At 41.0% G+C, this 20,111-nt stretch overlaps 1 protein-coding gene across 1 annotated transcript in view; it reads right to left on the bottom strand.

Annotated features, from left to right (window-relative positions):
* LOC108759758 (uncharacterized) overlaps positions 1 to 20,111 on the bottom strand; it is a 328,570-nt gene that overhangs the window by 29,451 nt on the left and 279,008 nt on the right. The window contains exon 9 of the mRNA XM_018505367.1: positions 8,597 to 8,783. Within this exon, the coding sequence (XP_018360869.1) occupies positions 8,597 to 8,783 (187 nt within the window). The remainder of the gene's footprint in view (positions 1 to 8,596; positions 8,784 to 20,111) is intronic.

The raw sequence follows: 20,111 nt of genomic DNA on the forward strand, positions 1-20,111 counted from the left end.
GATAATTCAGTGGGAGGATGGAAGCGGAGAGAGAGAGAGAGAGAGAGAGAGACAGAGAGAGAGCCCAAGGCTGGCGGGACCAGTAATGGAAACAGAATGGGATAATTCCGCGAGCCGCGGACGGACGCGGTAATTGCGAATAATTGCATTGTCTTCGAGTCGTTCGCCCGAGTCCATCTCTCTCGTTGCGCGCTCGTTCTCGTGCTCCTCTCTTTCATCCAGGGATCCTCCCTTTCTTTCCACCCTGAAGCGCCTCGTCTCGTGCGCGCATTCGCTTCCCGAGCTCAGTGAATTGCTTCGGTACGAATTGAGAGTCGTCTGGTGGAAACTCTCTCATACCGATTAGGAAATCTCGTTCCGTCGTCTTTCTGTCCACCAACGCGCGACGAGTCCGGTTTCCACCGCGGTTTAATGCCACGTGGAAATTACGCTCCGGTTGAAGAAACCGTCCGAGTCTCTACGCTCTAAAAGGGGTTGCCTCGTAATTGATTTCTTCGAATCGATATTATCGGAATGTATAATATTTTCTCTCCCTCCCCCTTCTCTTCCTCTTTTTGTCCTATAATTACAATATTATATCGAATAATAACGATAAGGCTATATTTGTATCTACAGATGTATTAAAATCGATATACATACAAACATAGATTATGTATAAAAGCTTTAAAGTAAAAAATTAATAAAAGAAACATTATATGGGAAAACTTAAACTTATCTGTCTTTTCTTCTTAACCAAAAATTGGTCTATTTATTTGAAAAACTGTAATATTTTTCTTGGTTATACCACCTGTTCCTCCGCCCTCCGCGTTAAATTTGCAACGAATGTTCTCTCAGGGACAAGGCTCGAAGAGAGATGGTGCCCCAACGACAGATTTTGCATTCCTACGTAAAGTGGAGGCACGTGCGAGGCGACACGCCGGGATTTTGGATAATTCCGCGCACGCCTCCGGCGAGAAATAAATTTCCGACCGCGCGATCGAGACTGTCGAGTAAAAAGAAAGGGGAAGTTCCGAGAATATAGCGTTTTCGAGCGGAGGAAACTTGGTAAAGTACCTCTGATACGTTCGAAGTACGGCGGAGTCTCGGCATAGGATATCCTGAAAAGATTCTAGCGCTCGTACATATTTTACATAGAACATCGCCGCATCCCAAGGATTCAAGCAGAGCAATCTGTTGAACAAACCGTTAAAATTCCTTCCACCTATTTGTGCGCTTTTAGTTAACGTTGTAATGCAATGCGTTGAACATGCGTTGTATCCATGTTTATAAATATTCCGCTCACAATTTACATAATTCTATTCGGAAGATCAAAATATGCAGATATATTTTAGTAGCACAGATATTCTTTATTCCTCCAACATAATTCGATAGCTGTTTTCCTTTTACAAAATATTTAACAGTGAAATGTGAAATTTCCGAGTCTCAATATCGAGGGCAAATTAATGCGAGGATGAAAATTCGACAAAGTCATTAATGCGTTAAGTCGTAGTTAAACGCGAATTGTATGATGTCCTCGCGCAATTTTCAATTCTCGTTCGAGCGAATCGTCATTATTACGCTATGAATTCTGCTGCACGGATATCATAAATAACCCCGACGTAAACTATCGCGCAAAACGAATACTGTAACTCATTATGTAAATACATATTCATTAATTCAAACGCGTATCCAATAACTCGTTATCGCATGCATTATACGTCTGTAACATTTTCGCGACTTCCGATTTACCTTACGAATTCAAAACTCACTTTGCGAACGGTTTATATTTTTCATCACGGATATGTAAGTATACGACGAACAAAGCATGTCCTGCTTCAAACCGGTTGCACCAGTCGCCCGTTAATTCACATCGTTACGTTGCTGCCGTTGCCGTCATCGTGTCCCCGACGAAAATTTTGCCCGGTACGACCCGGCAGGTACATTTTGCATGCACTCCGCATGGCAATTATATGACGTGGATGCACCGCGACGCTTTAGTATCCCCAGGCAGCGTCCAGCGGAAAAGGATCGTTCAATTTAGCCCCGGACCTTCATTCCTGCGAATGGACGAGGTCCAGAGAGCGCATTCCCGCCGGCTAGAAGAGGGTGAAAGGACCTTTCTATCCCGACCATCTCCAGTTCGAGAGTTTAACGTCCGCCCGTAAACTGGACGACGTGTCTAATTACCCAACGCAAAAGCCACTCTTTCCAGCGGAATACGACATACGCCGTTCTGATACCCGCTCGCTGAGCGCTTACAAGAGCTTTTTGAATGCGCACCTGCGAATAGAAATTTTATACCGTGCACCGTGACGTAATCGTGCCCGAGGGATAAAATTCTTTCCCGTTGTGACCGAATCAAGCCGAGTCTCGAAAATTTCCCGACGCAAAATACCGGTAGAAAAAAGCGCAAAAATTATTCTGAAATTTCGAACTGTATAAAGTCTACAAAATTAAATAAATTACTGTTGCTATCTCAGGATATTATAAATTAGAATTTCGACGCAACGTGTTGTTATCGTTCAATGTCAAATAATGGAACAATAGTATCATGATATCAGTAAATTATAATTACATAAAAATAAGATACAATATCTAGTATAGAAGAGCTATTATATCTGTTGTGTAATTTGAGATCGATGTTTTTCGCATAATCAAGCAAGGTACGAGATGAAGAGAGACGTTTCAATACAATTTAAATTGTAAGCGGTTATTATGAGAATGCTTTTAGAAAATAACAAATACTAATGGAGGGATTGTTTGCTTCGTCAGCCAATACGTGGATAGGCGGTACAAGCCACGGGGGAACAACAACAACAACAACAACGTGAGCAACAGCACTATGGACGAATGAGCGTGGGCTTGATTGGTGTTCGGTACAGGTTGGCAAGGAATACTGGCAGGAACCGGAATGGCAACTTGCTAATGAGGGATATGTATCACTTTTCCGATAGGCGGGGTGGACGCAGATCGTCGCTACTGAATGGTTCGAACTGCAATCTGGAAATGCTGAATCGCCCCCGCGATCCAATGTACCGTGAATCGGAGGGGCGGTAAATCACAATACAGCCATGACACAGAGGAGACACTTGTCAGGGCGACCGATCCGCAACGAAGATGGATCTCTAATCGAGAGTGCGGCTTCCGAACGTATTGCCGTTTCTTTTTTTTTTTTTTAAAGCGTGTATTTTTAAACTCGTGAATCATGTCGTTAGAGGAAACATGTGTATCGATAAACGATAAACAATAGTAATGAGAAAGTTATGAAAGAAGATTGATAACTTGGGTTGGATGTATTATCAAAGAATGATGGCACTGTTTGCCTTAAATGTCATTGTCTATTGTGTTGCACACGTCTTCGTATGTTAACGCAGTAATGGGTGTGTCTTCTCGCTAATTGTATGATCGACTTTGTAATTACCATAACAATTATCATAATTAGCGAAGCGGACGGACAGAGCACGGTTATCTAGGGCTCTCGCGATTATCCCGCTGGAATTCGGGCTTAGACTCGGTGCTTAAGCTTCCGCCATTAGTTTAATGGCCATTTAAATACCGGGCTTTAAATAATAGCACCTAGTAAGCGCAATAGGAGAAATGTAAACAATGGTTTGGTACGCTTTTGCAAAGTAACTGTAAATGCACTACGCTTCCACAAGATTAAGTGCAATAAATTCTGCCATAAAAGACAAGGCTGCGTTGTTCGTCTCATGATAATTCGTGAATAATAATTCTTGATGGTTACATAGAAATATATCTGTATTTCTCGCCACGTTGGTGGTTTACGGATGTAGTAGAGTGAAAATATTGCACGTAACGTAAAACTGCACGTGATGTAATAATAACAATTAAAGATACCAATAATTAATACGATAATAATAACAAATTTTATCACAGCTTTATTCTTTTCATTTATTACAATTTTGTAACTATTACGAAGCGCGCTCTCATGGATACACGTTTTTCATTATCATTATCATTTCTAATCTAATAGATTCTTTGTCCCGTTTCATATATAGTCTATTTTTAGCGCAACTATGTAGTGTCAACCTTTTTCCTCGGGGTCGGTGGAAACATTCATCTATTTCGACTTTCGATCGCACGAACGAGATACACGCCACGAGAACCGTTGGCCAGTGCCACCCTCCTCTCGTCCGCGCACGAGAACGCTTCCACCCTGAAATTACCCGCACACAAAACCGCGCACACGCGCTTCTCCATCGCGTAATAGAATTTACGATGCCGGCACGTATACGTCGCATCGTACACTCGCGATGCATCAAAAACACCGACGAAGATGTAGTACGCGATAACACGAAGCGGCAATTACTCTTCACTTTCCGCGCGGCTTTCCCCCGCGCGTTTGACGCGCGTCGCCAACCCCCTTTCCTTCATCGCGCGCTCCCTTTCTATGTACTCTGTATATCTAGGTGCGTACGTATGCGTACGTATGCGTACGTGGCTGCGTGCGTGCTCGACAGTCGATCGATCTAAACGGGCCGGGCGTAACAGACGGAAAATCCGGTGAAAAGCGCGCGGGCTTTCACAATAAGCGGCACACGCAAACGCGCGCACACGGACGTGGTGCAGACGTCATTGTTCCAGCAGAGCCTTTTGTCAGTGAACGAATTACTGTTGCTGTTTAGACCCCTCTCTCATTTGTCCCGTTTTCACCCCCGGGCCAGCCAGTCATCTCCGACGCGCTTTCTCCCTCACTGTGCATCACCCGCGACTCTTGATTCTCTCCCTTTCGATCCTGAGCTGGGTGCCTCGTTGGCACTTTGCTATTTTCATGTTGGCAATCGCGGCGAATCTTTCCAGGATAGTCCATTTCGACGTTAATAATAATATGAATTTGTAGGCCTAATTAATGATTCCGCATACCAAATTATTTCCGAAGATCTTAAACTGACCATGTCTTCGCCAAAATGACTGCGTTTTTATCCTGATACATATGTTGAGATTGCTGTTTTATTGATTTTTTCTTCCTCAGGAAGACATCTTTATCTATTCACTTAATCCTCAAAACCTGACATAAAACTTGTAATGGTTACACTAACATTGTGCCTGTGAGACTCATTATATTGACTAAAAGATATTAATTAATTTCAAGAAATTTAAATGACGTAATTTCTATAAAGAAAAATAAAATTGAATTAAATTTAATACTTTATATTTTAATAAGAATAATTTAAATTTGCCGATGTAAAATATATAATTGAGTAGATCCAATATAAACTAGATATTTTTCATACTTTGAAATTTTTTTCATACTTTGGAAATTTTTAAGTGTAAAAAGTGATTTCAATATATGTATGTGTTATTCGGTTTTCCGTGTAAAAAAATGACCAGACGTTTAAATGTGTAAATCCATATTTGCAGTACAGTATGTTATATTTACACGGGAAACTAATCACGTACATATATTGAAGTCACTTTTTACACACTTGGATTTGGAGTGCAATGTCAGCTTCGAAAGGTTAAACGTCGATAAACTGGCGTGTTTGCAACGCGTGCGTATGAATGAGCGCAATCCGTCTTATCGGGTTACGAGATTCTCGAGATATTTTCACAGAGTAGGGAAATTCGGTGGCCGCTCATTCACACGCGCGTAGAATCGTAAATTCGCATAATAACGACGGGCTTGTTCGACGCGAGAACACTACATAAGGGAGTATAATTTCGCGCGTATCTATATGGTGACGGTGACAGAGACGTGTCTCTCCCACGCCCTTTATTATAGAAGTCCTACGCGCGAGCTTTTGTATCCCGAAATCCTTCCGTCCCCGTATCGCGTGTTTTTCGTGGCGGTTATGTCACGGCGATAATTTCCGCAGGCGGAGATAAGTTTTACGCTTCACACTTCCGTGCTTGCAAACGTGACAGTACGTCCCTTTTAGCTGCACTTTTTTATACTTTCTGCATTTTAAATACGTATTCACGATGTAGAGAGGAAGTGGAAAGAACGTAATCATAGAAATATATTCACCACTTTCCCGAATTTTCTCTCTCTCACTTTTTCTTTCTTACATTCATTTATAACTTTATTATAATCCAATGAATTCAATTTAATTTTTTTTTCGATCTAATTTCAAATTATAATTGTTCTCTAAGAGGACCAATAATCGAAATTTCCTCTCTCTCTCTCTCTCTTGCAGTGAAATCTTATTAAATATTTCACTTTCTTTCAAAAGGTGGTTGTATTTTCACTCTCTTGGAGCGAGATTTCACTGCAAGAGATTCAGAGTGAACACTTTTAGAGGAGGAATCTCGGATAATAGCTCGATTTCTAATAAATGTTGGACAACATTTAAAGATTAACATTCTGCTACGCAGATCGTAACCTCATGTACACACTCTCGCGCGAGATGGAAGCCGGAAGGGCGGGAAGATAATTTGGCGTAGGTAGGTAACGCATAACTCTGGCCGGTATCTACCTGTCAGATAAGGCACGCCTCGTCGTATTCGGGTCGACGGTGGACGCAGAATTCGCTCGGTTCGTGGAGATGGGATTCTGTATCTGCCCCTCTATCGTCGTCTCCGTTTCTGTGTCCTCGTTTCTCTTCTCTGTCTGCTCTGTTGCCTGTCTCAGCCCACTCTCGCAACCCCTACACGCTCATCGATATGCGGTTGTTCATGTCGCCGGCATACAAAACGACCCCCCCCCCCCGCGTTATAAAATCGTACGTAGGTATATACGCGTCGAATCGGCGCGCGTTGGATATGATTAATTCGCGCACGGAATTAACTCTTGTCGATAAGCATCGGAATTGAGCCCGGACTCGTGATTGCCTCGCCTGTCCGTTATGAAAAAATCGACGTCATAAGCGAAAGCGTTTTCTTTTTGTCGGAGATGGCATTTTCCTCCATCTTCCCGATATACGTTGTGTGCGTGCGACACAAGTTTCGTGCGTGTATTCAGGGAAAGGCCGCTGCTGCCACCGCTCTTTTTACCATCCCCGATATACCACGTAATATTTTACAAACGTCGTTGGACGCACATGCGACCGATTCGCGTCCGAGCGCAGATCATAAAAATCGCAGATTGCGTCTGCATCGTTGTCTTTTTTTTTTTTTACCTTCGTAGTCGATGTTATTCCTTCCATTCTCTGCTCCAATTGCTCTTGCGGAGAAAATTCTACGCGTGTAAATTTCTTGGAGAGACTCGAGGGGGATGTTGGGACGCGCTTTTTTTTTATTTCGCAATAAATTTTATTCCAGGCGCAAACGTCACGCGATATCGAGGTTTCTGCAAATATTATCGCGCGCGCTCGTTGTAAGCGAGGAAATATTGATTGCAACGTGATGTGGACGTGAGTAAGCGAAAGGGTTGATTTCCGGGTGAAAAATTACCGGCCTCATATGACTACCGCCGCATATTTCTCGCGTTGTAAAAAGCAGAGCAGAGCGGAGATATACGCGCGAAAATGTTACACGGTAAAATCGTTGTTGTTTGGAGGTATAATATATATTCCATGCATTCATGTTGTTCATAATAACCGTGTGTGCACCATCTATGCCCCATATCGATATCGGAATTGATTACTGACTGATAAATATGCAGAGCGTCGTTTCTTGGATTAATGTAATCTTCGTATGTGCAAACGGAAAAGTATTAAATCCTCATTTGATATTGTCAAACTCGAGATTTTGCGAGGTGGAAAACAATATTATGCGTTTGTTCGACGATTATAGTACGGCATCATAGCGTGCAGCGGTAGTTGCGATCCGCTCCGCTTAATAAGAATTGCATCGCGAATTTCACACAGGACATTATCAAAATAATGGTAATTTATAATGGGATTTTGAAACCTCGTTCATAAGTATTACTGCAAAATAATTAAATTACAATTAGCGCGTTCATTTGACGACGAATATAATGGTTTTCATGTGGGCAGCGAGCGAGAGAGAGAGAGAGAGAGAGAGAGAGAGAGAGAGAAACATGAAGCTCCCCTTTAATTCCTCTCCCCCTCTTTCGCGTCTGTCATTTTCTCTATATTAGCTATCGGTGTTATCAACGCGTCGAGCGAGCCACGTGCAAAATTGCATTCGCGTGCCTAATCGAGGAATAACTGGATATAATTAATTTCAGCTCGTAGAGTTAATTTTTTTTTATTTTTATATGGCATGAAACAGTTAAAAATATACCGCACGTGTCACCAAAAGTAGCCATTAAATTGTTGTAATAGCCTATAATTTAAAATGTTTCATCGCTTTTAATATCTACAGTTTTGATATTATTTTTGTTTTAGTATGATATTGTTGTTGAAATATATTTTTCCACACTGATTTCAAATACATTCTACAAAAAGATATCGGTATATTTTGTTAATAATGAAAAGTAATATTATAAAGCGTCGATTTTTTATCGATACAATAATATGATATTAATTTATTAACTGTACGCACGCTCTTCTCTCTGGGTGTTATTTAAATCTATGGTTCTATGATAAGCGTTACAGTATTGTTCAAATCACCCGTCTTCCCGAACAATTCGTAATGAAAATCAGAGTATAATACTGCTTTTGATTTTTTTCCATGCCCTACACGGAATATTCCATTTATTCGTAAAGATAAAACAAGCCGTGCTGTTTTGTTCGATGATACCGCGGATTACCTGAAGGGAAAATCGATAGAGATAATCCGGTGAGTACTGCTGCGAGTACTGATGATGTTGGCTCTGGTACTGATGGTGATGCCCGTAGTACGGCTGTTGTTGTTGCTGTTGGTATGGATGTTGCTGGTGTTGCTGTTGCTGTTGCTGCTGCTGCTGTAGGTGTTGATGATGATCATGGTGATGTTGATGATGATGGTACCAGCCATTATTGTATCCATCCATGTCATGTACCGGAGTCACGCTTTACCGGCTCGAATGCGTGCGCGATTCGACGCAAAAAAAGAAACGGCACATACACATACAGACGGCAAACATATCAATCATCTATTGGTAGGGCGCGACCGTTCGTGCCTGGGGAGCGTTATCGGATGGTATCCGCGGCATTTCTGCGCGGAATCCGCGGGATCTTTCGGTATTATAGCAATAAAGCACGCGAGTGGTGACTCTAATGGCGACTGGGTGGGCGTAGATTCGCGAAATTGATCAGATCTTTCGACTGTTGGACGTTGTTCCGGAAAATATTAGGTGTCATTAATCATCCCGATGTCTTAGGCAGCGAATCGGGACGGTCAATTCGCTCGAACTTTAACGGAAGTGAAATCTCATTAACGATTATCGAATCTTGAAACTTTACTTCGATTGGCGGCGCGTACAAAATTAAGATCCCGGAATCGGGATCGCAGAATCAAACGCTGATGGTACTTTGCACTTCCGGCGCAACTAGATTCGCAATTGCACTCTAGCTGATGACGACAGGCCAACTAACTCGCGATGAGAATTCACGAAATTGCGACGAGCTGCTGGTGGTCTTCCTCCCCACTCCTTCATCTTCAACGTGGCATTTTATTATTCCTTCTTTACGTGCCCTCGTGTCCAGTCCTCGTTACTTCTCACTCGCGCCGAACCGGTCGGTCCCGCGAGTTTTTGTTCTCGCAGGGGGTCGTTGGGAAAAGCCAGGGCGCATCAGGAAGAAAAGGGGTTACCGACACGCTCTCGACGAGGTCGGGGAATTCCTTTCGCGCCCGAAAACCTGCTGGTACTTCCTTTTCCTGATGTATATATGGCGCGGCTCATCCTCCCCGCTCGCGGAATTATGCATGCCGAATTGAATCCTTGAGGAATGGGAGACGTAGCCTCGGGGATGAATTGGGTTGCCAGTAACTTTTAAATCGCCAGGGCAACGACCAGCCGCCGGCTCCCAAGAATTTTATAAGACTATATGAATATATGCGGAAACAGAATCAAGTGTTCCTAAATGAGATTTCGAAGTTACCAAATAACTTTCATAATTTTAATTTTGAAAAGAACGAAACATGTTTATCTAAATATAACTTTGAATAGCTTTAACTTGAAAATACTTTATTATTGGAAAGAATATATATTAGAAAATCGATTGAGTTTTCTGCTACGTCAGACAAAAATATTTTCAATAGAAATCATGGATAGGACAATTTTCGAAATGTTAAGTTTCTGGAAGATGGAAGTACATCACGCGTATAAAAGGAAAAGAACGTAGAATGAGTTCTATAACCAGAACCGGAACACAATGAGAAAGAAAAATCGACATTGTTATTTGTCTTTCTAGACGACATCTACCGAACGTTACGCATGCAACAATGTCTCCTGCTATTGACGTTTTTAGTTTCTTTCCGTCCTACCCTACGTTCTCTCTGGTTCATGTGTAAACAGGTTATTCGAGGATAGTAATCGGGGTCTGATGTCTCATGGGGGTCGCTATTGGAAAGAGTTGAAAGGAGGGTAGTACAGGGGCGTATTCCGGACTAGTGGATCTCTTAGTCAAGCTCAAAGAGATAAATCCAATAACACCTAAAAATATTTGTAATCAAGAAAACAAGCAGACTTACCGAATTCTAAAAAAAAAAAGATGCAACGTCAGGAAAAAGTGTAATCGATCGCTGATTTAGTTATTATTTTCGAAAAGAAAAGTTTATTACGTAATGTTAATATATTAAATATCTGCGTGTATAATCAATAATTATTTAAAGCAAAACAGATAGCAGGTAATCACATTATTGATCATATTAAAATGTGTCCATGCTAAAAGATACTATGATGTGATATAAAATATACATATACATATACATGATTCATGAAGAAATTACATCAGTAATTTATTCAACAAATAATCCAACATAAGAAACGTTAATTAATCGTTGCAAATAATTGGGAACTTTTTAGATGATGTTACTAATTAGCTAAAAACTGGCTAAAACGCGTGGAACTTTGAACAGCATTTTGGACCTTGTATTAATTGTCATGCGGTGATCACCATTGGAGATTTACTCGCGAACGAATAGCTCTACCAAAAACATCCCTACGCGTGTATAAAGATATCCATGCGCTACGAGCTAATAAAAAACATCCTAATCGAAAAATGTGGTAATCGAACGATATTCAAGAAGCTGACGTCAGCGTTCTCGACCTAGTTTCTTTCGATCGGCTGATTTCCGTGCAGCGTGGAAGACGTATCGGGAAAACGCGATTGCGAGTAACAGGGGTAGCAGTTGTATGGGCCTCGCTGCTCGAGGGGATGGAAGCCACATATGTGCGAGCGCTCAAGATGGAACGAAAAATTCAAAGCTCTCTCGCTAGAGGAAAATCGCGAACGGCCGAGTGAATGAACGTACGAGCGTCAGACTTGGAGAAATTGAAAATCGTCAAGTACGACATGCTCTCACGCCTCCCCATCGTTGCTTATCCCGAAGAGCATTCGTCGTGGCAAAAAACAGCTGAAATGGACGAAGCGCAATGAAACGAACTGCGCGATTATCATTGTGCGCGCGCGTGTTTTATGTGTGAAACTGTCACAACAAAATGCGCGATCGAAATATATTGCACGGGAAGAATGATTTTGCTGAAGTATTTAAAAATTTAGTTGGATGTAGATCTAAAAATAATTTTTTGTTAGACTATCAAAATAATTATGTAAAGCGTTCAAGCTGGTTGCTAAAAATGTCGAAACTTTGCAACACTGCTTGAGATTCCTTCTTTTCGTGTGTTTGTAATGTCACAGTAAAGATAACAATAGGCTTAAAAGATTATTTAAACTAGTATTTTATACACGATATAGGTTCATCCATAAAAAAGTAACTTTCTTGTTTTCTTCTGACTGCATAATTAAGTTACATACAAATTGCAACAGTTTAGATTTTTTATTTTAATAGTCATTCTTAATTGCCTAAAATTTGAGAAAGCAAAAAATATAATCAAAAGATGTAAAAGAGTTAATGATATAATTATAAGCCAGCGACAGTACAATTATTCTCAAGATGTATCCTTTAACTTCTACACCCAGAGAAGAGGTTGCTTCGATTTAAAGAAATTTCGGTTAAAGAAGAAAATTTCTTTAACTTGTGAAAAAATTTCTTTGATTAAAACACATTACTTTTTAAAATCAAATAAAATTTATTTGATTTAAAAAAATTATGTTTAAATCCAAGAAATTTTTTTCTTTAACCAACATTTCTTTAAATCAAAGCAACTTTTTATCTGGGTGTACGATTAATTTTTTTTTTCGAAATATAGATACATTGTAATCGATGGAGGCTGTAATCGTGAATCAAATTGCTGTTATGTCTATTTTTATCTGACGCCATAGGCCAATTAAACGTTCCGCACGCTCGCCGAATAATGTCATTCGCCGTCACGTAAACGGAGAAATGCCCCGGCCACCTGCAATCGTAATTTCTCGGCGCTCTTTGTGCGACGTGACGTCATTAGCCGTCGGGGGTCATTGCGGCCTTTCGTTCTCTCTCCCTCGTCCTCTCGCACGTTTACTTTTTTTCCCCTATAAACGCCACCACCATTAGATTGGCGCACAATTTTCCTCACTTTTCCGTCAGCTAATTAAGGCCGCGTAGACGCCTCCTGTTTGCTGCGGTTTCGATCTCGCGTGGGCTTTCACGAACGCCACAAGTCAATTTCTCCCCGCTGCCGGGGCTCTTCGCTCAATCGCGGACGCTGAGACGGAAGTTAACGATACGCAAACTATCAGGACAGCTCTCGATCGAGGGTGACTGTTATTGGCAACCCGCCAGAAGAAATCGCAAATATCAGATCAACCTGGATATTGACGTATCGCATTTCGATGAAAGACAAAATAAAATCTTGTATGAATATCAAGGTACAGCGAAACCGCAAATTTATTTTTGATACAATCATTTAATATCAAACCACCTGCTTTTATAAACATATATCTACGAATTTCTAATTCTCTGTGTACGCTCCATAAATGTACTCGATTCCATTCTGAGAATATATTAATGTCATTTTGCAGGACATATTAGAATTCTTTTTATATTACAATATGAGTACTTATTTCATTTGTTTCATTAAATGTCTTTTTCATTTGCGATTTCACTCTGAATGTCTAACGTTGAGTAATTGTACAATCGTGGCTGCTATTAACGTTTTCAATGCTCGTTGCAGCTGCGATTGACATTAAATCAACGCCTTTCAGAGTGCAAATTCATATCGTTGTTACGACGTCAAACGTTGCGATAGACCGTGCATTTCTCTGTTCTTGCTGGCGGTCTTAATAAAATTTTCATCGCGAATTAACGAGACTCGCCAAGTTCGTGGTCGATCGCGACGTCAAAAAGGGATTTTTTTTTTTAAAAGAGTGAATAATTGTATTTAACGTGTAACGAGGGCAACACGGTTTGTGGTGCCGGTGATTTGAACGAAATTGAAAAATCGCTCGGGCGTTTGGTGAAGAAATGAGCCCGCTTTTGTCACGCCAAACGTGACGTGTTAAAAACCTACCAAAATTAAATCGACCAAACGCGAACTCGCGGCGCGACCTTAATACGCGCGTAATCCAAGGGCGTTGTTCCGCTTCGCGACACGCGCCGATAACGTGTAGGAAGTGGCCGTGTAGATTAAAAGGACTTTCATGCGAGCGCGGCATGATGTTACGTACACGAATAACGCGCGTACGTGTGCGTGCGCGTCTATATGAATTCGGAATGGAGATAATTACGTGCGTGAGTTTGTAACGAGTCCATAAAGCGTCGAGCCGTAGAATTGGTCGAACTTATTGATCGGGAGTGCGCGCGCTCGCTTTTTATCCCTCTCTCCCCTCAGCCTCCTCGTCCGGCTCGTTCGTCGTTAATTCCACTTTGAATAAATATGAATTCGCGCGGGGGCTCGCGCGCGCTAACCCCGGGTATTCCCCCTTTTTATTTCTGCGCCGTCTCCTCGCACGCGCAAGAGAACGCAATTAACCACTGACAATTCCGCGAGATCGCTCCCTTATGTAAAGAGCGCGAACTCGTCTCGCGGATGCGATCCGCATAATCGGGATATCGAGTACCTTCGAGAAGGTGACACTGGTTTTGTATTACTAATTTATTTTCGCGCTTGCGTGATTTTTTTAATTCAATTTTTTATCCCCGTACAATTTTTATGAAAATTACTTGGGGGAGAGAGAAAGAGAGAGAGAGAGAGAGAGATGCAAATGCGCATCGTTTGCGCGTTTCGGTAAATCGAATGTCACAGAATTGTTTGCATAAATAATTATGTCTACTTGTTAATGTAAATATTGAAGTAACCGATTAATATGAACGGACATCCCTTTATTTTCAACGCATTTCTATCTTCATCCATCTGGCGCATTGTTTTAATAAACACGCGGATCGCACGGGTTCCAAATAAAATGCAATTGTGCACTTCCGCGTGTTGATCTGTTTACTGAAAAAATTAAGAGAGTAAATTTGGTTGAAGTTGCAAAGCGTACTGTCGGTATTGAGTAGTTGTTTTAGACAGCATACATGAAAGGCTTGTGTACTTTCTGATTCGCGAAACGGGAACGTTTAAGAAAAAAAAATCATTTTCACGTCTCACACAAATTGCAAGTTATTATCACTAATGAATAATATTCAAAAGAAAGGGAGAGAGAAAAAGAGAGGGAGAGAGACCTGAGACCTTGCCAAAAATTTATGGAGATAGTATACTCTCGCGAGGTACTTTGAAAGTCTTTGAAAGCGCACCTGAAAGCTTTCCCTCGCTTGCTGTAAATGTCTTCTCTAGTCTAACCCACTAATTAGCATCTCAACACGCTACTACTCTTCAGTCATGGGCAATGGTAGCTTTGGCGCTACTTTGCAATTATAATGATTGTCGGAGCGTATTATATCTTAAGGCATCGCCATGAAAGAGGGTATTAGAATTGTGTATTTCATAGTGTAACGCGCTTTTATGTCAGACTTCTCGATAAGCTTCGAATGAATCGTTCAAGTTAATTTTCACGACTTATGCCTGTGCTATTAGTGACGTAAAGCTGTAATGAACAGAAAGTATAGTAGACATCGCGAAATATTTATTGCGACCCATTACTAAAGTTATAATATTTTTTATGTGTGTTTATAAACGAATTTTTTAATACATTAATAATCTAACAAATAAAACCGTATTTTGTTCTTTTTAAAATTTAACTACTGTTAATTGTATGGAAAAGAAAATTTGATTAGCCCAAGTCTTCTAAGCTTGAAGCATTCGTGCAATCTATTCTATAATAAATTGAAAAACAACTAGGAAAAAAATGATATATAAGCTCATGTTTCTGAATTTTAATATCTGGACTGCAATCTCAATTTCCAATATTTGTTCGCAAACCGATTATTTCTTCTATATAACTGTTACAACAAATTATCTTTTTTTTTTAAATTTTTAATATATTTGCGAGACATATCATTCTCCATCGAGGAACAACTGAGGCGTGCTCTATGTTTTTCATTTCTTCAAAGACCCTTTTCACCACCTCCCGACTTCCCTCGTCGCGCATTCGCGCCACTGAAAGCAACCTGCCAATTAATTCCTACCTCTCCCGCCCGTTATACGCACTTTGAACAACTGGAGACACGGTAGGTAACTGCAATTGGATACTAGTATTCACTTTCAAGAGTATTCTCGCCGCGCTTTGTAGCCACCCTCACGTTCAACTCTCCGTTTATGCATCAAGTCCTACCCTCTCGGCTCCCCTTATCTGTCCCAGACCTTTCTCCTTCTCGTTCTCTGTCTCAGTATAATGTAACAACATCAGGAAATGGATACGTTGTTTCGATTCGCAACGAATCTCAAGACCCCCGAAGCGATTCAATTCTTACTAAAGTTTGTAATTCAGATGCCTAATTAGTGAAAACCAATAAGCAGCTTATATCGAGAGGGGGGGAAAATATGTGCATAAAGTACGCCGTATCGTGGAAAATGGTTGTGATAATGTCCAATGCGCCTGTGCAGTGAGCCAAATGGGTGCGAACCAAATTATTGACGTGTGCAAGTCTGATGAATTATTATCGTTGCATGACTGTACATCCTGGGCGACGGGAAATTTTCTTTGGTAGTTGTATCACTTTGAAAGCGATACAACGACAAAAAAATCGTAGATATTAAATATTTCGTCAGAGTCAGCTCTTGCTTTATCATAATTTAATTATAATTGAAAGGTACAACACAATAGAAGAATTTTTTTTAATTTAGTATAAAATTTAACAAAAAATTTAATAGAAAATTTAATAGAAATTTAGCTCTCAAATATTAATTCTTTAAATTAAACAGTAGATTAAATCGTTGTTGTATGGAACCTTTCAGGTGAACGCCAGAAAAATCAGAACTTTATTAATGCGCTTTTCATTATTACTTAAAACTTAAAGATAATTAATATTCTTTCATCATAATTTTATATGTGATACTGTTTCCATTCTATGCAAATTACCTCCGATAGTCTGATTACAGACTATTGTATTTTTCTCTTAGGAGGAGGTATATACACTTTTCTATTGTACGCTTCCTTCGCGTCCGTGATAAGCGACGATGAAATTTCACAAAGATCCGGACATCGATCCTCTCTCGAGTGCCGACGTAAAAGCGCGTAGCAACATCGTCGGAGCAGACCGGGGCGGAATAAAGTTTATATACCGTGCCGCGGGATTATAGCGCCGATAGAAGCAGGATTCTTGCGATAACTCGGTTCGTCGCGTATCGCGAGCAAACACGGCGGTGAATTGAACGGAGGCGCGCCAAGTATTTTCCAATTACATCTTCCATTAACGATCCTGCCGCGTGTACGCGGCGTCCGCTGGGGGGGAGGGTCGATCGAAGAATTCTGCACACCGTGGAAAATTCACCCGGCACCGTATATACATTATTAATTAATTTAGATAGGAATGTCTCGTGCGCGCCGTTGTAATATCGCCACTTCGAACTCGGAAGCAATATTGTATGGTGCAGGAGACTTAAAAAGAAAATATCGTAGGAACGACGACAACGGTGCATCCTGATGGGAAAACTAATTTAACGAAAATGTGAAGATCGGCTATCTTGAATTATGATGTCGGCAGAAGTTCAGGATAAACGAAAAAATTTATCGTGTCGTAGGAAACAGATGTTAACTAATGAAGCTGTTGTACAATAAATTAAGTCAAATTGTGGATATAAATCATTAAAAAAGATACAAAGATATGATGCGTAAATTTTGACGCGGTTCATCCGAATCTGTTAGAGAAATAATCATTCCTGTCTGACAAGATGCGCATGTGTCATCTAAAGCCAAGATGAACAGCAACGGTTTTTCTTGACCCGAAGACAGGAAAAGGAACGAGGTCGCCGCAGTGTTGGACGCATTAGCATTTTCGGTATGGTTTAAAATTTAAATCCCCGTGTCGGCGAATCGCGGAAGGAACAACGGAAGGAACAACGCGAGTCAGGAAGTGCCGCTCGTGTCCCTTTAAAAAGCCCTTACGCAATGTTTCACGACCCCGTATCGTGACCATAGCCACACGCGTGTACGGCCAAACAGACAAGACGTACGAGGAAGCCATGAGGAAGAGAGGCGAGTGCGGCGAGGAAAGAAAACCGAAAGAATAGAAAGAAAGAAAAGAGGCGACGCGCGAAAAAGGCGCGAAACGTGGCCAACAGGCAGCTGTTCGTCCCGATTGACCGGGTTTGCACACATAAAACCAAACAATAAAATTTGGAACACGGGAAGGAGGCCGCACGTGCCTCTGATTTTTCAAGGCCGTCAAGAAGATGTTCCAACGTACGAAAAGACACAAGGAAGATCGCGACGTGACGGCGATTGGTCCGAAAAGTGAAAATTTTCGAATCACTCGATCCCCATTGGTGAACGTGACAGTCGTGGGGGGTCAAGAGATGCGCCGGGATACACGTTGGGGGTCCCCCTTGTAGATTCGCTGGGGGTCTCTTTAGAGGCGGAAGGGTCGCTGAAAATTCTTTCGTGTAACGGGGTGGACGTGACACCGGTCGAGCGGGTTCAACGGTGGGAAGATACGTTGTGGAAAGCGCGTCTAGCCCGTCCATGATCGCACCCCTGAGGATTTTCGGGACCTGCTTCTCTACCATCCCCTCTCTCGTTTTCCCGCTTCGCCTTTACGAAAGGGGGCGAAGGGAAAGAAGAGGGAATATATGTACCGACCCCTGCGAAGCGACCGGACGGAAGACGCCGTTGATGATGGGTTATTTAAACGGGGCATTGAATTTTTACTTCCGCCGTGAACGTCACTTTCCCTCCCTCTCTTGTCCTTTCTGCCAAGAAAGAACGAAGCAACGCACCTTGTCTCGGACCTTGTCTTGGGCCCCCGTTGCAACATCGCGCGGGATTTATTAAAGCAGTCATATTTTATGAAAAGCGCTCGGTAGCGTTCTCTCTCTCTCTCTCTCTCTCTCTCTCTCTCTCTCTCTCTCTCTCTCTCTCTCTCTCTGTATTATGGCAGCAAAGACTGTGCGGCGCTGCTCGGTTTTGTGTTACGCCGCGCTAAAATTTATCTCCGCGACTCTCCTGCGTTTATTAATGGAAACGGCGGTGGTGCGCGAGCGCTACGGGCGGCCGTGTAATATTTGACGAGGGTACCAACATCTCCGCGGACGCGCACCAGCAGCAACTCGCTAGATAAATATTTCTCGTGAATTCTTCGCTTGAATATAACGCCACGTGCGATGCCATTTCAGGAATTTTCGTACATTCTCCGCGACGTTTCACTTGAGTTTAGGACACACGAATGTACAATTGTAGATGATGGGAGCCAACCACAAATTTAGTTCTTCCGTTTTAACGCTCGAATGAAAAAAAAAATATAATTCAAACATACAAATTTTTATAAATAGTCTTTCAGCGCTAATTTCAATGCTTTTTGTATATTATTTTAAATCCTTCAGTAAAATAAATATATCAGTTAATGGCAATGACCCAATTATTGAACAAAATGACAAAAATTTTTAATATTAAGCTTTTAATAATATGGACGACTCTCTAAGTAAATTTTTATTGACAATAAATTTATTTAGAGTACATATCATGAGAAACTTAATATTAAAAAATTTTTGTCATTTTGTGCAATAATTAAGTCATGACCACTAATCGAGTACATTTACCTTATATTTTTCTCAACTTCTAACAATCGTATTAACTCTCCGTTGGCAATATAAAGTTTTTTCTTCGTCCGCAACCTAGAAGTTCTTCGAACTTTAGTGCATATTTTTATATTGTTTCGGATTGTATAAAAATCTGAAAAAAATGTTTACAATTTTGTGAAAACTTTAACAAGTTTTTACTATTATAAAAGTTGGATTGTATTTTACTCATTTAAATTTATCTACCAGAATTCACAATAAAAAATCGATTGTGCCTTTAAAGTCCAACATTGCTAGCGAAAGGTTCAATTACACTGTTAGAAATGTTCTTAAATTTCATTAACTTTTAAGTTACATAATTGAATTTAATTTGAATTTAATTTCATGACATTACATTAAATTTAATGTATTTGTAACTAAAAAGTATATTTATGTACATGTACATAAAATTTAATGTATTTTTCATGAAAATTTATGAAATTTAATATACTTTTCATCAAATTTTATTAAAAGTACATTAAATTTCATAAATTTAAGTTACACGTTCATTACATTTAAGTAACTACTGTAACTTAATTTTCAGTTAAATCATTCATTACTTTTAATTTCGTTCATAACCATCAGCTTCATTTACATGTAAGGGAAGCTCGTGGTTACATTTCTAACAATGTAGAACATGCATGCTGTTTGCTATCGAATCTCTTTCTTTGCTATTGAATCTCTTTCTTTGCCATCAAACTGTCCAAATGAACTCCTTCGAGAGCTCACATCTAATCAACAACAACATTGTCAGATACGAGCTTAGCAGCAAACTGCCGCGGCGCCTCTTCGTAACGGTCGATTAAAGCTCGGGTAATTCGTTTCGTTTAATCACGGCGATAAGCCGCGGTTGTAGCGCGCGCGATCGCGGGAGAAAAGGGCCACACCGCGCCGGGTGGTAAAAGAGAAACGTCGGGGTTGAGCGAATTGAGAGCGCAACTTGAGTTTACCGGCGGGAAATGGGCCGCTGTATGCTTGCACGGTAATGGGAAAGGCGACAGATGCGAACGGTGGCAGTTTCGCGATGAAACTATCGTGTCGTATAAAGGGGTGAACCGTTGTTGTTGCCGTCGTCCGGGGGTGGAAC

The sequence above is a fragment of the Trachymyrmex cornetzi genome, unplaced genomic scaffold, assembly GCF_001594075.2.
Source record: "Trachymyrmex cornetzi isolate Tcor2-1 unplaced genomic scaffold, Tcor1.1 scaffold204, whole genome shotgun sequence".
Taxonomy (NCBI): domain Eukaryota; kingdom Metazoa; phylum Arthropoda; class Insecta; order Hymenoptera; family Formicidae; genus Trachymyrmex; species Trachymyrmex cornetzi.